Genomic DNA, 20,820 nt, shown 5'->3' with positions numbered 1-20,820 from the left:
TTGTTTCTTAATGGAATTAGAAAATTGAAAATGCATGTATCATTCTAAGCACTTACCAGATTCCATCTTGCCTATCGAATTCTTTTTGCTAAACAAGTCGTGCAGGGTCGGGTATTCTTGATTGACCAAGAATTATGGGGAAGTGTAAGCTTCAAAGTTGGGTGGAAAAAACACCTGAATCTTGTTCTCGTCTTCCTTTTAAAGATTGCATTGAAGATGGCTTTGGATTGCAAATCAATGGACGCATCTCATCCTTTATTTTATGTTTCTTTTGTTATATGAGCTTAAGGCATTGGAAAGTCCTAAGTATTGTATGTAGATATGAGAGAGATACTACTTACAAATTCCTATTGAGTAAAGAATCTTTATCTCTCTATAGAAATCTCGTGTATGTTATGATATCAATGGAATGATCATTTAGAGCTAAGAATGGAATAATGGAAGAAAATAGACTTATTAAAGGAATTATGAGTTTATTTAAGAATAAAGATAATTTCGTTTTATTATTGAATTTAGAGTGTTTTACGTCTTTACAATTTGGTATCAGAGGAAAAACAAGCATGATACCATCTTAGTATTGGTGGATAAATTGACAAAAGTTGCACATTTCATACCTAGAAATCTCAAGGACGGATCATTTATTCTTGCAAAGATATTTGTGCAAGAAATTTTCCGATTGCATGGTGTACCAGAAACCATTATTTCAGATAGGGATACCAGGATGACATCTAGATTTTGGACAACATTGAATGCAACTTTGGAAACTAGACTGAACTTTAGTTCAGCATATCATCCTCAGACTGATGGCCAAATGGAAAGGGTTAATCAAGTTGTGGAAGATCTTCTACGGATGTATTGCATGGATCAACAGTACAAATGGGAGGAGTATTTGCCTTTGGTTGAGTTTGCATTTAATAACTCCTATCACGCATCTTTAGGGATGGCACCTTTTGAGGCATTATATGGACAAAAGTGTCGCACACCCATTAGTTGAGATAGAATAAAAGATAGGATCATTATTGGTCCTGATATGCTTAAGGAAATGGATGAGCAAATGAAGTTAAATAAGGATAGATTTAAAGAGGTAGTCGACAGACAGAAAAGCTATTATGATAGAAATAGGACTTTCAGATAGTTTGTTGCAGGAGATAGTGTCTTTTTTAGGGTCAAGCCTCATAAGAACTCTATCTCATTTTGGAAATTATCAAAGTTGGTACCAAGATACGTGGGACCCTAAGATGTGATGGTAGTTATAAATCGAGTTATTTAAGGGTACAGGATCTGGGGGAAGTGGTGCTAGTGGAGCCCACCTGAACCCTAGATCAACGTAGCATGAAGCTACATAATAGAGATTTCACTCAGTATAAGGTTCAGTGGGATCAATATTCTGAGGATAGTGCTACATGGGAGGATGCTGAGACGATTGACCGTCATTTTCCTCATTTACTTTCTTAGAGTAGTATTTGCTTAATGCACGAGATACCTTGATACTCTGATTTGATTTACGTATTGTGAATAGCATGGATGCTATTGTTATTGTTTATGTTTTGATTTGATACTATGATGTATGGTTAATATTTAGTGATGTTGAGATACTATGTGCTTATTGATAGAATAATAAGACATCGGGACGATGTCTCTTCCAAGTGGGGAAGGATGTCACGAACCATATTTATCAATGATTATTTTATTTGGAAAATAATGCTTATTTTTCATTTATAGAATTGAAATGAAAAGGAAAAGGAATTGTTAGGGAAATAAGACAATAATGAACAATATTATTTTTATTATGAAATTGGGATCGTCATTGCTAATCAGCAATTGAGTGCAAGTGAATGCAGGAAGAGGTGAACGCAGATGAAGGCGAGAACATGGTTCAGGTAGAGTTGTTTTAGCTCATGGACTTCGCTAGAATATATGGGAATCTCACACACCACTTTAGAATATATATGTGTATCTATTGGATGATTTAATTTTGTGATTGAATCAAATTCGAATTTGCATAAGTGATTGTGAAATGATATCTTATTTCAAAGCAGCACTTATATTCAAATATTAGGTGAAATATGAATATTGTTTGTAGATTTATACGTTCTTTGTGTGCAAATATGTGTAATTGGATGAAAAATTGTACTTATGTGTTCACTTTTGTATTTTGATAATAGTACATACATATAACTATATATGTGTGTGTGTGTGTGTGTGTGTATGTGTGTGTGAGTGTGAATATCGATTCAATCATATACACGTATATATGCATATAATTATAATATATATATCTAGTTATCATGAAAAAGAAAAGTTAATTAAACTTGAATTGATTTATTATTGTAGTTATATTTATATATATACAATTATACGTATTATGTATGTATATGAGTTCAAATAATAACTCGATCATATACATATATATACGTATGCAATTATAATATATGTAAATATATTTGTTTATTCATGAAATTTGATTATTTTGTTTTATGGAAAACTTGTGAAATATAAATATGATAGATTTATTAAAAAACTTAATAACCGATATGATATTGGCAGACTTACTAAAGTCATGTCACATTTAACAAAGCATATTGCATGTTTTTAGGGAGAAGTCAATATTAGTGAAGTCGACTTGGCATGACTTAAATGCCATTAAGACTTGGAATTGACTATGCAAAGTTGCAAGCACTTTTGTTTAGAACAAAAGGGAGTCGATAGTAATATCGACTACCCCCTTTAATGATAGGAAAGGAGTTGGTATTGCTACCGACTATCCACTCAAACCTCCACTTCCACATGCATTGAAATTGCCATATAACATAGCATGAACAAACAGTTACGTGGATGACAAACCCACACAATAATAATGAACTCATACGGTATGCCACATGCACGCAATATAACAGAGTTCGAATTCTGTTGGGACTATTATCATAACTATAACAATTAGAGGTGTCAAATATAAACTCGGATAATAGTCCACCACTCGAAGAGATTGGCTCGAAAATAGGAAGAAATAAAGATTAGATCAATATATATATAGACTCTTGTTTTGGTAAAAAAAAAGGAAAAAAAGGAGAACGACAGTATAGAAAACAGTAAAAAATATGCAGATAATAGTAATGATAGATCAAAGAATAGAGAAGGGAGATTAGAGAATAGTGATGATAGAACAAAGGATTTGAACAGCATAGAGGAAGAAAAGCGTTGGAAATCAAAGCGTATTGGAGTCAGAATTGGAAGAAGATTAGCATTGATCATATCAGGATTGGCTTAAATTTCAGAGGTAGACTCTTTAACAAGCAATAATTTGTTTTATTATAGAGAATAAGAATAGAATTATCTTGAAATTTGATTGTTTTAGATCTTTAGTGAAGAAAAGAGTTCTATTTCTGAATAGTTTATTGCTTTAGAAATCACAATGATTATATGAAATTTCATTTAAAAAAGCCATATAGGTATGTGCAATTTAGAATTATTATTTTAGATCATGGAAAACATATGCTAGTATCAAATTCGAGAAAAAAAATAGATAGTCAAAAACATGTCAAAAGATAGAAAACTTATGCATTCTAAACTTAAAAATTTGAAACCATAAGATGTATGATTACGCTATTTGGATTTTATGAAAAAAGATAAAAGAATGTGTACTCATAATTTCTATTTCTAAATATTGCTTTTATATATATGCTAAATATGCATACATGTGTTACACCTTATTTTAAACTCTTGCTCGAGTTACTTGAAAAGATAGAAACAAAAGATTGTTTTCTTATTAGATGTAATTGGTTGTAAAAGAAATATTGTTTCTTCTATATCTCTTAAACGAAAGATTGTTTCTTTAAATATTGTAATTTTATCATACAAGAATTGAGAAAAGAAAGATTGGTTTCTATGTACTTCTCTTGATTTCATATCAATACTAGAAAACCTAGATATGTTTGTGTTTGTGGAAAAGTTACATTTCGGGACAAGTGCCGAATGTGGAATTATAGAGAGAATAGTTTTCTTTTCCAAACTATATTTTATTGCTATGCATGGCATTATACTCGGCCGAGTAACTTATTGACCATTGAAATAGATGGATATATTTTATACTCTCTACCATATCCTTGATTGATCTTGCTTGTTTCTTAATGGAATTAAAAAATTGAAAATGCATGTATCATTCTAGGCACGTACCAGATTCCATCTTGTCTATCGAATTCTTTTTGCTAAGCAAGTCGTGCATGGTCGGGTATTCTTGATTGATCAAGAATTATGGGGAAAGTGTAAACTTCAATGTTGAGTGGAAAAAGCACTTGAATCTTGTTCTCCTCTCTATTCTAAAGATTGCATTGAAGATGGTTTTGGATTGCAGATCAATGGATGCATCTCATCCTTTACTTTATGTTTTTCTTGTTATATGAACTTAAAGCATTGGAAAGTCCTAAGTATTCTATGTAGATATGAGTGAGATACTACTTACAAATTCCTATTGAATAAAGAATCTTTATCTCTTTATAGAAATCTCATGTATGTTATGATATCAATGGAATGGAATAATGGAAGAAAAAAGACTTATTAAAAGAATTATGAGTTTATTTAAGAATAAGGAGTATTTCATTTTATTATTGAATTTAGAATGTTTTACGTCTTTTCATCACTAGGTCTCTCAAAGGACCTACACACAACTTCGCAATTTAGTAATCCTATACCGTATCGCTTCTATTCATATATGTCGAGATCTCCAATTAGATCTCACCGTCGTATTCAACAAGAATGTTCTAAAACCTCTTATAGGGTAACCTCCTTGCCACCCTAGTTAGGTTCATCTCCTAATTCTTTTTGTTCACACAAACTACAGTTATCAATGAACTAAGAGACCATTCCATAATAGGAACATAAACAATAAATTACATTATTGTAAATCACAATGACCACGTACAATGAGTTATTTCCCAATGCAAGCCATGTAAGGTTTAATTGACTAGCTCACATGAATGACCAACACCCATTAGACACATCATTATTGATTCGGGATCCCTTAATGCTCTAATTAAGCATAATGGGTGCCCAAGCCCAAGTCATGCTCAAGACATACAAAAACATTATTATTCTTTATATCATTATATGAAGATGTACATTCAATTATATGATTAATAACATTCTTAACTCTCTAATCTCTTTTACCTCATGGTGTAATCCAATACTCTTATACTACTCCAGTTCATTGTCTATATAATATTCACATTCACTTTTTATAACTAATTATGATCTTAATGGTCAGCAATAGGTTAGTAGGTGATGTCATACAAAATGTATACAGATGGTTCTTAACTCCATCTCATTGAATTAAATGATAGTTTCATCTTATATAATCATACAATAATTTTATCAACTAAAGTTCCTCCCCTTAGTGCACATGATAGTTCAAATATGTGGATCCTTATATTTAAGTGATCTATAATCATATGTAACTATACAATGCCAATATTCCCAAACAGGGAGTAAATTACCCAAAAGTGTCAACTTATACAGTGTTTTTGATTAATAAAGCAGCATTAACTTATACAATGTTATAATGAGTACAATATAGTTTTAGTTCAAATAATGAAGTCATTATCACCCACATTGTTAGGTGCCCATAAGCTTAAGCTCAAACTTAGTAGATATTTAACAAGTAAGATGATGCTAAAACAATGTCAAGGGAAGATAACATTATATGAAGCATATGCAAACATACTCCCATTAAGAATCATTACACTATATATATTTTGTTAATAATAAATATCATTACATATACCCCAAGAGGAATCCTCTAAATTGGTATTTCACTTTTCCAATTGGGTATTCTAGCTTAGGCCTACTTGTAGTGAATTTGAAAATAAAAACCAATAAAATCTATACATATGAACATGACCAAATGATAGAGTTTTGTTATAAGATAGATTCAATTTAGGTTCCATAATTTATAACACTGTTTTCCAAAAAAGTCTGGAATGATGACTGATTTCAAATAAGGATACATTTGTTCATGAAATCCTTGACAAAGCTGTTCAACATATTTTCATTACTCTATATATAATGGATGATCATGGCCATCATCAAGGTGCCATGGTTGCTGAAAAGCTAGCAGCATATTATTAAGCCAAATCCATTAGTCCATCTGTTGGTGTTGGAAATAAGCCACACCCGGACAGACGATGGACTGGTCCAAGAGGGGCCAGTAGCTCAGTGGTAGAGCACTCCAGCAGCATATGGAAGGTCCTAGGTTCGAGTCCTAGCTGGTCCATGTCTCAACATGGTATAAGAGCCAGGTCCAGGGTAGGAGCCCCAAGCACACGAGAGATGTGGCTTAAGGGGGGGTGTTGGTGTTGGAAATAAGCCACACCCAGACCAACGATGGATTGATCCAAGAGGGGCCAGTAGCTCAGTGGTAAAGCACTCCAGCAGCGTATGGAAGGTCCTAGGTTCGAGTCCTAGCTGGTCCATGTCTCAACACCATCATCATATTTAATTATGAATCTGATTGCAACTTTATATACAGTAATTGCAATTGTTTAAACTAAAGTATCTAGACTTGGTGCTTAATATTCGCCTAAATATATCTCTTTGTTCATGATTAAGCATTAGTTAATGAGACTAAGCATAACCATATTGATAACAAAGAATAGCAGCCAAGATCTATTATATTTATGGAAGCAGAACAAAATGTATGGATGTACCTATCACTTGAAAACTCTAGAGCTTCTCTCTGCTGAAATCTTTAAGGAATTGAATTAATTGGCGCTGCTGGTATTTAGGGAACAAACTTTGATAAATACTGACGTGGAATTTTATTATTGGCACATTTTATGATATTTCCCTGCCATTGATATTCTAACGGCAGCTATAACAGCTTGCCATAGCAAACAAAGACTAATCGCAGCCTTGAAAGGGTTTGATAAGCTTGAAAGGAAAGGCAATTTATTGTCATTTGCTACCTGTTTAAGATTCAAAGGTGATGGCAGCATATTGAGGTTAGTAGTTGCAATACGATGTCAAGTTGGGAATAAACATGCTGAATCCTTACCCAGCATGATATATATCTTGCTGCAAATAAAACAGAGAAGTATTCTAGAAAACTATAAAAAATCAGAAAGGTTTCAAGGGATATTTGTATTCAACTGCAAAATTTCATATTTCTTTTAGCTTTACTAATTTGTGGATGCCAATTTAAGCATGAAGTTAATTAAATGTCTAAGAGTCTTCAAAAAAATTGAAGGTTTAATAGAAAGCTCTCATGGTATTCAAAAGAGAATTTTGGTGACTTCAAAACAGCTTTATTCCAAAATCTAGCCACCAAAGACATACATTCAACCCCAACGAAACTGTATAATCAGTGATTCATGCGGATAATTAGGGGTAAATCAAATAACATAAAATATTTTATTCAGGATATTACATAAATTTTGGAAAACTCCAAAACTACTAACACAGTGTCAGTACAAAAGAGAAAGAGGATGATACAAACATCCTAGAATTTTGACCAAAAAATTCATGCTTCCAGATTAGCAAAACTTGTGGTTCCAATAATGAATGTCACAATTTTTTAGACATGTAGAAATAAAAAGAATACTGCAAACAATTATGTGGCAAGTGTTGCATGACCTCTTTGATTACAAATACAACTTTGAGCACATCTAATCCTGCGAATTTTCATCGACAAGCAAACATGTGTGGAAAGCTGCAAATTAAATGTGGAGAATCCACTTACAGTTATAAAATTTGGACGGTCAGGAATTTAAGGGTATAGAAGGGCTGCTGCGTGGATTAGGATGTCATAGCGATTGCAGGCCTCCAACAGAGAAAGCAGCTCTATTACATCTCCATGCATAATTTCCACTTCCTCTTGTTGTAGATGGTGTAACACACTGCTTCACCTCACCAATGCCCTGACTGGATACCCTTCCCGCCCACACTCCATACTATTCTTTCTCACACCATTTTTCTGCATTTCTTCTCTCACACATCCTCCCTCTCTCTACCTTCCAAACCTACTCCATTAAAAACAATACAGTTCAGGAGGTCGTGAGGGAGATTTTATGACTATATTGTGCATATCCTGCAATCATTGCAGTCCATGAACCGTATTTCCTTCAAGCATTCTACCAATCAGTTCACGTGCTTTGTATATGCTTGCACAATTTGCATACATTTCTGCCAGAGCAGTTGCAGCTACAATGTATAACCCCTACAACCTCTTCTATAAACTTCAACCATCTGGTCAAAATGCAGCCTCCTTAGGCATTGCAACTTTCATTTGATGGTAGGGGAAAGCCATGGATAAACTCCCCATATTTTGGGCTAATATATACCTCTGTAATGGAGATCGATTTAGGGTTGTATTGGTCCGCAGATGGAGATAATCCTCCTCTTGACCATTGAGATGTGGCAAGCCAACAGTTTGCAGACCTTCCTTGTTAATTTCTTCTCCTATCGACCTCTGCTTCTCCCCTTTTCTTTTGTGTCTCTCCTATTAAACATATTTTAATGCCATGATGGGTGCCTCTGCCTGTGCCATACTCCCATTGTCCTATATCATTAATGCCCACAGAGGAAGCCCATATCGTGCCCATGCCTCCTTAATCCACCATTGACTATGCTTTTTCTTTATTTTTTTGTTATTTCTTTAATTTATTTACTTTATCCAACATCCACTGTGAATGCATTTATGGCGATCCTACTTGAACCCCTTTTACATCAAAGAAAACATATCAAAATTTGACAAAACGAAAGACAAACTTGACTTTCTTTAATGCCCTAGATTCAACCAAGATATCCTTGAAATCTCAATCTCCAATTAGCATATTCTTCAAGCCTAATGTTGTCCCTCAGATCTAGAAAGGAATATACAACACTGGAACTTTGATAATATGTAGCAGTTAATGGTGACTCCGCAACAACTCCAAGATCAGTTGTTAGACCAAAACAACTTTAACAAGAGAGAAAATGGCAATAATAGCTTGCTTCATTATGCAAGATTGATTGATGGGTTGCATATAAAATATGCAAGGAGATGGCCTTCCTTATAAAGACAAGGTTGAGAGAGAGGATTTGAAATGAATCAAGTAATCTTATGTTTTAAGACAACTAAAGTGTCAATTATTAAATGACTTAGTAAACTAGAATTAAATAAAGGTCATAGACAACTAAGACTTCTAGGACAACTAGTCATGTGATTAAGTCCCCTAATAGGAACTAGCTAGATACAACACCTTACTAAGTACAAGACCTCCTTGACTAACATTATGTTCACTTGATATTTAGCTCACCATGCCCATGCCTTTCTTCCATCACATTCATAACATATTCATAAATTGAAGAATCATGTAATAGATTAAATTTTTGGGTGAAATATAGTCAGGATCTTTTCTAATATTTTTTTTATGTATATTAAAATGTATTAATTCTTCTAGTGATAATATCTAAGTTGCCGGTACGGGTACGGGTACGGGTACGTGGGTACGGTACGCTGGTACGGCATTTTTTTTAGGGGGGGCCTGGGTACGTATGGGTACGTCCATACAAAAAAATGTAAAAATCATAAATATATACATATATACACTCTAATAAATAGAAACAAAAATTAAATTTAGAATCCCACATATCATCCATATGCTAAACAAAACTTGGAACTATCATATATGATTCATATTGATATAACTATAAGTCTATAACAAAATTACAAACTTTGAATGTTATGATAGATATCGAATTCATTGTTCACTGGCTCAACCGTTCAACAATAAAATGACACAACTAATAATCAGCAATAGCATCATATGGGTCACTAGGAAGATCAAGATCAACATCATCATTGACATTAGATGATGTAGGTAGAGTACTGGAACCACATGCAGCCTCACTGCCACTTGCACTAGCAGCACATTGGCTATCAGACTCCCCAGAAAGTAAAGATTGTGTGGCAGCTGAAAAATCCAAATCAGTTCGCTCTGGATCTACATCCCAAAACTTTGTGCTCCCATCCTTATACTCATTTTGTTTATGAGTAAGAAGGCGCAAGTTTGAATGCACATAAACGAGCTCTTCTGCCTTACTTGCTGCCAGTCGGTTGCGTTTCACTGAGTGGATAAAGGAGTATGTGCTCCAATTTCGCTCAGATGAAGAGGAACTAGCAACCTATTGAATAATTGACACAAAGTGAGAGGGTGACAATTATAAAATAGTAAAAAATCTAAATTTAGAGAGCAATAAAAATTAAGAAACTTACTTGCGATAAAACTTTGATTGCAAGAGTTTGAAGGTTTGGTGATGTATGGCCATTGAGGTACCACCAAGCATGAGAATCCTTTTTATACTTGTCACGGAGAGCGGAAACACTTTGACCATTGGAGGCTACAAAATCAGCAAACTCACTTGTCATTAAATCCTCCATTTCAGAATCTGGGAAGAGTTTAGTAAGTGCTGTCCTACACCCTTCACTGACTTCTGAATCTCTATATGGTGGTACCCTTGATGGCTTAGCAAGCATTTCATCACTATAAAATTTGGGAGTCAATGCAAATGCAAGAAGATGTAGTGGGGGGGTCATTTTGTCCCACCGCTCAACACAAATTGATTGAACCTCTTTGAAGAAAGTTTCTTCGGGATCTTGCTCTTTTGCATTGATGATGGCTTTCATTTTCTCAATCATCGAGTCAATGCCATCATATACCTCTCCCAAACATGGGTGATCCATGTCAGTATAACGGATCATACTCATGATGGGCTCAGTGAAACTCAAAAGATATTCCACTCGATCCCACCAAGTGTCATCTAGGATCATGCGCTTTACATTTGCTGCCCTTTCAGTATTGGATTGCCTCCATAGGGACCAACTTTGACTAATTACCATGCTAGCAAGTGGCTGTCGCACCTTCACAAGTCGCCTCAAGACGATTGTGTTGGATGCAAATCGGGTCTCGGCAACCTATTCAAAAATTAAAAATAAAAATTAGAATACAAAGAAGACATGATAAAAAAAAAAAAATTAAGTAACCATCAAAGTGAAATGTAGATTTTAAAAATTGAAGTGTTTCAATTACCTTTAGCAACTCCAACTGTGAAAATGATCTGAAAATGGCCTGTGACATGTTATGGTTTGTGATGAACATTTGGATCTCTTCAGCCTCAACATAAATTTGTTTGATCCAATCTATTTTCCTGCCTATCTTTTGTAGCATGAGGTTGAGAGAGTGGACAGCACAAGGTGTCCAAAATATGTGTTCAAACCGTGTCTCAATCAACATACCTGCAGCTCTACAATTCTTTGCATTATCCGTTATTACTTGGACAACATTTTGAGGTCCCACATCTTGAATGCATTGTATAAGGATGTTAGCAATAAATTGTGCATCCTTCACCTGTCCTTCACAATCCACAGCTTTCAGAAACATTGCCCCTTTAGGGCACACTGCAATTACATTAATTAATGGCCGATTTTTGGTATCCTTCCATCCATCTGAAATGATGGACACCCCTGTTTGTTTCCATGAATTTCTAATGGGAGCCAATGCATTGTCTATGTTTTTTACCTCCTTTGCTAGTAAGGTGCTACGCACCTTCTCATAACCTGGCCCTATGTACCCTTGTGGAGCCTCATTTACCTTTTTCAACATATCCTGCCAATATGGTGATCGTACCACATTAAATGACAAACCGTTTGCATATAGACATCTTCCAACGGATTGATCTGCAATCTCTCTAGCATCATTCTTAAATGCTCTCTCTAATGGTCCCTTGCTTCTCTTCACAATAACAGGTTCTTCACTAATTGGGTCCAAGAATGGGTGGCTCTCTACCACGATATCAGGAAAATCGCTATAAGATGGAGAAGTAGGGGGCCTCTTTGATTTACTTCCTCTTCTTGTCAACAAAGGATGGTTTGAGGCACGACCAACTCTTGCATCTGCTTCCTCTTGCTCTCTAATATATCCTGCTATTTCTTGAGGTGACATCCCATTTCCATTCTTTCCTAGACATGGTTTGATTCCTTGTTGGGGAATGGCACAAAAATGGGCTTTGACACGACTGTAGGAGCTAGTTTTTTTCGTACTACAGAAGTTGCATATCCATAAAAATGTTCCACCACCTTTTACTTGGTCTATTATTTTGACATATTTCCATAAAGGTGAATTTGGGTCAGTTTTGAAAGTCCGTTGAGGAGTAGAGCTTTGAGGAGTAGAGCTAGTAGTCGTTGCCATTATGATTTCTACAACAAATTAAAAAAAAAATATTAATATTTAATATTAAACAATAGATTATAAATGTTAAATATATAAATAATAAAATTAAATTTAATAATTTATTTAAAATAAAAGTGAAATTATTATAATTATGAAAGTTATTAGGTTTTTAAAAAATATACCTATTATTAAATTATTATTATTTTTAATATTTTAAAAATGAGTAGTTTTTAAAAAAAATTAATTATAAATATTAAAATTTAACAAATTAATAAATTTTAATTATTAAATTAAAATATTTAAAAATATAACAAACTAATATAGTTTTTAAAAAATATACCTATTATTAAATTATTATTATTTTTAATATTTTAAAAATGAGTAGTTTTTAAAAAAAATTATTATAAATATTAAAATTTAACAAACTAATAAATTTTAATTAGCAAACTATTAAAAAAAAAAAAAACTATAATAAATATTAAAATTTAACAAACTAATAAATTTTAATTATTTTTTTAACTATAATAAAATTTAATAAAATATAGCACACTATAATAAAAAAATTAATATCATACCTGATCCCGAAGCCCTCCCGCCGTGGCGCCTCCCGCCGTCGTCGCGCGCCTGCTCTGTGCCTTCGCCCTCCTGCCGTGGCGCCTCCCGCCGTCGTCGCGGGCGTCCTCTGTGCCGTTGCCTCCTGCCGTGGCCCGTGGCGCTTCCTCTGTGTCTGCGTGCCTTCTTTCACCACTGTGCCATCGCGCGTCCTCAAACCCCTGTGCCGTCGCGCGATATGGTTTCAAAATTTCGCGTTTTTTCGGTTTTCACGAGTTTTTATTTTTGCCTTTGCTTTAGGGTTTTAAATGTTAAACGACATATTCGACCCGTGGAAAAACCCCTCGAAATTTGCGAATGATGCGGATTCGTCAAAAAAACCGTATGGAATCGCCACGTCTACACCGGATGCGTCGGGATTCGTGAGTCAAATATCGGATACGTTTCAGGGGGAAAAAATCGGTACCCTGTCCGAATCCACAGGGATTCCGGGGCGAATCCGAATCCGATACGCACCGCATCTGGATTCGTGGGCAAAATGGGAAGTACCGGTAACTTAGGATAATATCAAAAATAGGAGAACAAAGATAACAAAAGAATATTTGTTTTTACGGTAAAATCTTCCAATACAAGATAAAGAAATATTCCACGGTCATTTTAAGTCTCGTCATTCATAGTCTGCTCGACAATGTTTGGTTATCCAATAGAAATGAAGATATGTCAATGAAGTGAAGATGAATAAAACCAGATATCATTTCACAAGATTTGGAAGCAGAAACTGGTGTTTTGCCAAAGCAGGTAATGGTTCTTCTACTCAAACCAACAGTGATGTCTTTTAATAATGTGAATCACTTCATTGACATGCATGAGGTATGATCCATGCTCAACTCTTAAGCCCACTTGTTGGTTTGATAGTTGTTTGTCCTTTGTATTTGCTAGCCTTATTAATTTCGAAATTATATGTTTTATAGTGCCAAATGAGAAAACATCCACTACAACCACAAATGCTTTTTGAAGTTAAAGATCAGAACGGCTGAGACCAGGGATCTTTCCTGAAAGTATTTGGAATAAATAAAGGAGTTGTATTTAAAGGGGCTTAAAGTTCTAAACAAATTGTTAAATTAAACAATTGCATATTAATCAAACTTGAATATTAATTGGAAATTTCTGCAATAAAGTTTTTGCAGGAAATGAAAGAACAGGAATTGCATAACTTCAACTACTTTGTGATGTGACTAGATCATTAGGCCAGGAGTTCTCACTGCTTTGATGGGGGTCAGAGGGGCTGCAAGGATAACACACATACATGTATCGGCTGAAAGGAAAACTGGGTATATACTAAAGCATTTATTAGAATCTCTAAATTTTACAAAAAGAAAAACACATTTGCTCAAATGTCTGGTCACTGTGAGCAGAATGGCATGCAAATTCTCCATAAAATATTCTGCATTCTATGCCTTTTAAAAGATATTGATGAAAACACCAAAATCGTAAGCCCAAAACTCCAATTGTGCTCCTGCATATTAAATCCTTACTTGGAAGTCGGTGCAACTCTTTAGCACTCACCGACTGGATTCATTTGAACCATCATAGGCCTCTGTAGATCAGTAAATGAAAGTAAGTAGAGATGGATGGTTTAAAAAATGGACTGGTAGGCCTTCCTGGTATTACTGGTTTGTCAAGTTCAACAGAACAAACAAAATGGTTAACTATTGCTGTGGAGCTTGTTGCAAATCTATCTATTATTTTCATGGATGAACCAACTTCAGGACTAGATGCCAAAGCAGCAACTATTGTCATAAGAACTGTACAGAATACAGTTGATCAGAAAGAAACTGTTGTCTGTACCATCCACCAGCCTTCATTAACATTTTTTAATCTTTTGATGAGATAAACAATTATTGAAATAATTGTACTAAACGGTATTCTTGCTCAATAAATTTGGACAATGATAACTGGTGCACTTTTGTTAACGTTGCTCCAAATGAAAAGTGTTGAGACATGGACCACCTAGGACTCGAACCTAGGACCTTCCATATGCTGCTGGAGTGCTCTACCACTGAGCTACACCCTTTTACCATTAGCACCCTTTGAAAGAGTGCAACTCTTCATCATTTCTGCCCTTTGAAAGGGACAGAACATTTCACAATCAAATCAGATAAGAACTGTTATTAAGTTTCAGGCAGTAACATCCTTGTTCTTTGTGCTATGCACGGAGATGTGCTTAATATACAAAGCCTGATAATGTTCTTATGCAGAAATTTATAATAATATTAATATAGACTGCAATGTGTATGACAGAACTACTTAATTTCATATATAATTTCCGTGCTCGGGGGAGACGATAACAGTATATCGTCTATGGTTGGGAGGGTAACAACGATGAGAATCATTGCCCGTGGTTAATCGAGCACACCCTATGATTACTGTGCATGGTCATCTTCTTGTGATCCTAGTATTATAACAAATTCAACAAAAAAGAGGTGGCCATGTCATCTATGCAGAACCCTTAAGTCAAAAGTCTGGAAAGATGGTTGACTATTTTAAGGAAAGTCCAGATGAAGTGTGAAAAAAAGGCAGAAAATTTGTTCTTGAAAAGTTAAACAAAAAAATTGCAATAAAAAGAGAATATACCTCAGTCTTGAAGGAGGTTGATGACTCATATACCCAATTCTAACTGGCTTTTAAAAAGTTTGGAATGTTTATCTAAAAAAATCGCAAAGAAGAATGAAAGTGAAGTAGAAATCAATTGTTGTGAGAAAATCCTGGAAGTAACTTTCCGTGCCTTTTTTTTCAAACACAGATGTGTCATATATTAATTCAATGTATCATTCTTACCAATATGTTTATGTAACAGGCTACTGCTGGAATGCCTTAGATAAAATATAAATATAATCCTGTTACTTTTGAACTCTATTAATATTAATTTTTTAAGGGTGCAGACTATGGAGAACACTACAAGAATTCAACCCTTGACAAGCAATTGCCAGTTACGTTGAAATTCCTAGGATCTCTATCTAACCTGTTGCTTTCTCAAATCACTCAGATGACCATGAAAACATTAATGATGCAGGAGGAGTAAAGCATTATTGAAAAAGTATAGTACTCTGGCTTCTGGTGCAAAGGATCTTTATTTTCCAACCCAGCATTCAAAATCTTTCTTAGAACTTCGCTGAGGCACATTGCCACCATGACCGTCTTAAATTCAACTATAGTAGCATTAGCAATGCCATGGGTTGTTCAATTGTTAAATGTTCAAAAGAAAATAGCTATGTGCACTAATATAAGTGAAAGAAAATATAGAAAACCTACACTATATGGTGTCTATCAGATGCCAAAATAAATAGAGTGAAGAAAATATGATTTGTGCTCTAGATTTGCAAAATAAGGACTTGCAAACTGCATTTCAAGGAACTACAAACCTATACGTTAAGAATCACTGTAGGAAAATACGTCAAGCATTTGCATATTTTGGCTATGGCCATGCGTATATGACATATTTACTCCAGCAAAAATAGTTACATAAATTATCTCCATTGGAAAGTCTGTTGTTTTTCACATGATATTATGTTCATTGTTCAAGAGTACCATCACTACAATCAACTTTACGAATCTAACAATTGTTGAAGAGAATTTATCTGGTTTGTCCTCGAATTTTTTTTCTACTACTATTTTCAACAACATTCCAAAAAAACAAATTGATAACCTTGCTACTATATTCAACAAAACTTCAAACATTGATCAAACTAATTTTACATAAATAACGGTCAAATGCTTTTACGTCAGGTATCATAAAAAAGAACAGAATAAATTGTATTTTTCATCATCCACTTTGTATAACTAGTTGTTCCATCACATTACTCTAGAAGACAAGGAAAAAGAGAGAAATCGATAATATGAAAACTTAATGAGCGAAAAGTCATAACCCAAAAAGATGCATTGAATATGATGCTGTTATTTGTTTTCTTCACAAATGAAAATGTATAAAATTTGAATTGAAAAGGATTAAACTGGCACGGGCCAACTGTCTTGAATTTATTTAATCTTCAAAGAAAATATGAAAGCTACCTCTTTGACACCAAAAAAAAATCCTCTCTCTTCCTCAAAGAAGATCAATAATACTCAAAATCATCTCTAATATCAAAATTCTACAGAAAAATGATAGCATCTGCAAAAGACCATGCCTTCAAATTACTTGCCTGTTATTTCCTTTTCCTTTTCTTTGCACATATCTTCAGCTGATTTCACAAATTTCTTCGTAACGTCATCCACTTCTTTTTCTAGTCTCTTGACATCGTCTTTGGACATGCCAGAGCCAACCTTCTTTATTGAATCAACAGCCTTTTGTCTTGCTCTTCTTATGCTCTGTTTGACATCTTCGGCTGCCTTTGTTACAAGCTTTAACATTGCCTGAATATGCTCTTTGGATGATTCTGGAACAGGCACGACCAATCTTTGCCCTTCAGATGTCGGATTTAGCCCTAAAGGAGACGAAACAATGGCGCGCTCAATCTCTTTCATGGAATTCACATCATACGGTGTCACGCTCAGCGTCTGTGGGTCTAAGACAGACACGGCGGCAATGTGGCTCAGCGGTGTCCTAATACCACCGGATTCAACAATGATGTGATCCAGCATACCCGAAGAAGCTCTCCCTGTACGCAATTTGTTCAATTCCCTGGACAAAGCATCCAATGCAGCCTGCATCTGTGCCGTGGCAGCTGACTTTACAGAAGGGCCAATGTCTGGCACAACTTCAACCATGCCCTCGTCCCCCTTGGACTTTTTTCCTTTGGCAAATCCCCTCTGCCATCGCTGGTTCAACCCCGATTGACCATAAACACAAGATCCCACAACATAGTTCTGATCTTCCACATCATTGTTTACGTAACTACCTAACATTGACCAATAATGGAATGCCCTAGGTTTGTGTATACTTAAAGCAATGAAACGTCTGGAAGAAGCCGAGAACAAGGCACGCCTTAATGGGGCAGCCATAGCCATAGCTAAGCTCTTCAATCCTACAAACTCTGAATACTTCTAAAAACTCGATCCTAAAACTCTAAAATATTCCTATTGTTTAGATTCGGATGGTTTTGTTCTGTTAAATGCCCAAAACCTAAAATCTCCTATAGAGAAAAAAAATGGGACGACTGCCTTTCCAACTAAAAATTTAATTTTAATCCTGTGAAAACTGAGCAGAACATTTTCTAAAAATTTCAGACGGGTATTTTAAATTTCTTACCTTCTCAAATTCGTATTGTTAATTGAATGGGCTTAGTGCCTCCGTCAGATATTTGCTGCACGTTTTTCTGTGCGGGCCATTGATCCCAATTCATGAAATACTAAAGCCACTAGCATTCCTGCATAAACCCTAACATGTAATATTTGTTATAATCTTTGAACATTCACCAAAAAAATAGTATAATTTCATTTTTTTTTCGAGAAACATGTTTTCTCAAAAGATAGTTGTAAATTAAGGGCATGATATATTTAAATTTTATTTTAAATAATGAGTGGTGTATAAGTAGTATATTTTAGAAGGAAAGTTGATAAATAATCTGAATTTAGTTTGATTCTATCATCATATATTTCATTTGATTCTATCATCATATCATAGAATTGAAAAAACAAAATTACAACTTTTAAATGAAATATAACTTTGAACCTAGTTGTCTCCAACTTATTATTATAAAGCAAGATACTCAATGGTATTTATAGACACCGTCCCTTTCAAATGTGGGCTGAAGATGTGAAGGTGGATATAATTTTGATAGACAAATCAACATTTTTTTTTATTGGAAAAAATAATTATTAACATGAATATATTACATATAGCAAGATACAAGATACACAAAAAGTCATATGGCTATCATTTTGTCTCTACAAAGGTCAAAAATACTGAAATGTTTATTCACCCTCAAGATTTTGTTTCTTCCAAAAATACTAAAATACTACAATGAATGGGACATGAAAACAATTCCCTGGACCATTGTGATTTGCCCAGCCACCTCCATTTCGTAGGCTTGAATATTTTCCCATGGCTTGAGTGTATCTAGCTCTGAAACATATTGTTTACCATGAATAATATATATATGTCCAGCAAACACCAAAGGTAAGTTCTTTGCACACAGTTGTCATTTCCACTTGGATAAATATTAGCCATGCTACTTGTTATATTGTTGATCATACTAATAGTCTGGATCATTTGCGTTTTTTAAAGTATCATCAAAAGCTCTGAACTAAACCTGCAAATCTTCTAAGACCTTCCTAAGATTAGAATTGTCCTAAAGAGTAGATTGAAGAGTGAGGGACTACAGGGAGAAGTTAGCACAAATAATCATGGCTTCAAGCTGGAGAGAATGGAAGGTTTGAGAGAAGATAGCCAAACAATGGAATCTCCAAAGATGCTTAAGGGTGATCTATCTAAAATTCTAAGAAATAATGGTGTGATATGGGGAGAGTCCAAGCAAAGTAGTTCGCCAAGACCAATTCTGAGGAAATAGCAAAGGGAAGGTGAATAAGAGAAAGTTCCAAAGATGCTGAGCATGGGGTCAAAACCAAAAAGCATTCTTGATTGTTTCTTTTTTAATGGCAGAAGGGGCAGATATTTTGAATCCATGTACACAAGTTCAAATATGGGCTCATTGGAGGCAATTTTGTAATTAAAAAAATGAACCAATCAAAGGGTTTGCATATTCCTAGGAGTGTCTCAAGCATCCAATAAGACTAATAAATTGACAAATTAGTTTCTTCACACTTGGCGCAATATTATCTTCATTGAATTTTGAGCTAAGTACCATTATTTTATTATTTAAATTTCATGCATTTAATCTATTAGCATTATTAGACCCCACCCACATATACAAGGTAGATTTTGATGAGATTGCATTAGTCCTTTATTTACCCTAAAATATATTGAAGAGGTCATTTATTTTTCTTTTCATTTTGGTGAATGTTGACTTGCTTGCACCCCCTTACGCTTTAGCCTAAAAGGTTTATTCCTTCTACCTTGGGGTTTCAAATCTACATTTTCAATTGGTTGCCCCTTGTTTCAAATTTTATTAGAGTTTGATCTACCCTAATTTGTGTCTTCACACTCAAATCTTTATTAGGGTTTAGTTTTGCAATGTATGACATCTTTTTTAATCTTTACCAACCCATCTTTATTTTCACCTTTGGACTATTCTTATTTAGTTTTCACATCTAAGTACTTATTAATGTTTTATTTTTTATATTAGATCATACACCTCCTGGATATCATTTTCTCCTTTAGGCTTTGTGAATTGTGCATATATCAAAGTCTCACTATTGATCTCACTTCTCCTACATAGTTGGTTAAGTTTCTTCATAAAAAAATTCATAGTACACCCTTCACTATAAAGAGTCTTAATGGTACTGGTTCCAGGAATGCCTCTTCATGCTCTTTGTGTGGCACATCTTCTCCTTCTAGCCACCTCTCATCCTCCATAGTTCATCTACACTCAACGTTTGATACTGAGATCCCTATTCCTAACTCTCATGTATCTTCCTCTAGTGTCATGCCTAACAAGTATCTCCCATTAGTGTCCTTCTTACCTCTCAACTTATTAGTGCCACTCCTTCCTATTATCCTGCTATGACCACTCATTTCTCCTTGCCCTATAATGTTGTTGCCTCTCTTCCAAATTTCATATTTAGTGATCATCACTTATTCTCTTTAGACCCCATCTATTTTGTTTCATGTTACCACCATTTATATTCCTACCACAACCCTTAATGCACTTATGTGAAATATTGATAAATTACAACATAAAGTGGATGTCATGCTTAGTATGCAAAATAAAGATGATTATGTTAAGAAACATAGCCATACTTACCTCTAAGATTGTGTAATGAGATTCCATATTAAAACTAGAATCAATCTGAATGAATCTAGACGAGTACTTTTTTATTAAATTCTTAGCTTAGCTAGAAAGATTTTGCACATGTAATACCTTCCATGGATAAACATTTTCAAGTTTGGGAATAAAAGGAATATAATACGATATAATTTTAGGACTATTTTCCTATAAGTACATGCAAGTGA

General features: G+C 34.5%; 2 protein-coding genes across 2 annotated transcripts; both read right to left on the bottom strand.

Moving 5' to 3' along the window:
- Positions 1 to 9,620: 9,620 nt before the first annotated feature.
- Positions 9,621 to 12,381, bottom strand: LOC131874552 (uncharacterized). The gene is made up of 3 exons (XM_059217984.1): positions 11,061 to 12,381; positions 10,247 to 10,945; positions 9,621 to 10,155 (listed from the first exon to the last, which is right to left on the bottom strand). Exons 1-3 carry the CDS (start codon positions 12,216 to 12,218, stop codon positions 9,775 to 9,777), a joined length of 2,238 nt encoding a protein of 745 aa, XP_059073967.1. The 5' UTR covers positions 12,219 to 12,381; the 3' UTR covers positions 9,621 to 9,774.
- Positions 12,382 to 16,638: 4,257 nt separating this feature from the next.
- On the bottom strand, positions 16,639 to 18,225 carry LOC131041179 (uncharacterized). The gene has a single exon (XM_057974174.2). It carries the CDS (start codon positions 17,754 to 17,756, stop codon positions 16,944 to 16,946), a length of 813 nt encoding a protein of 270 aa, XP_057830157.1. The 5' UTR covers positions 17,757 to 18,225; the 3' UTR covers positions 16,639 to 16,943.
- Positions 18,226 to 20,820: the final 2,595 nt, after the last annotated feature.

This window comes from Cryptomeria japonica, chromosome 3 (genome assembly GCF_030272615.1).
Source record: "Cryptomeria japonica chromosome 3, Sugi_1.0, whole genome shotgun sequence".
In the NCBI taxonomy this organism is placed as follows: Eukaryota; Viridiplantae; Streptophyta; class Pinopsida; order Cupressales; family Cupressaceae; genus Cryptomeria; species Cryptomeria japonica.
This window is presented reverse-complemented; position numbering and strand designations above follow the sequence as displayed.

Bases quoted from the DNA above. Each gene is read 5' to 3' on its own strand.
- LOC131874552 (XM_059217984.1), bottom strand. From the start codon at position 12,218: ATGGCAACGACTACTAGCTCTACTCCTCAAAGCTCTACTCCTCAACGG. The intron at 10,946-11,060 runs GTAATTGAAACA...ATTTTTGAATAG, and splicing joins CACAGTTGGAGTTGCTAAAG to GTTGCCGAGACCCGATTTGC. The intron at 10,156-10,246 runs GTAAGTTTCTTA...ATTATTCAATAG, and splicing joins CAATCAAAGTTTTATCGCAA to GTTGCTAGTTCCTCTTCATC.
- LOC131041179 (XM_057974174.2), bottom strand. From the start codon at position 17,756: ATGGCTATGGCTGCCCCATTAAGGCGTGCCTTGTTCTCGGCTTCTTCC.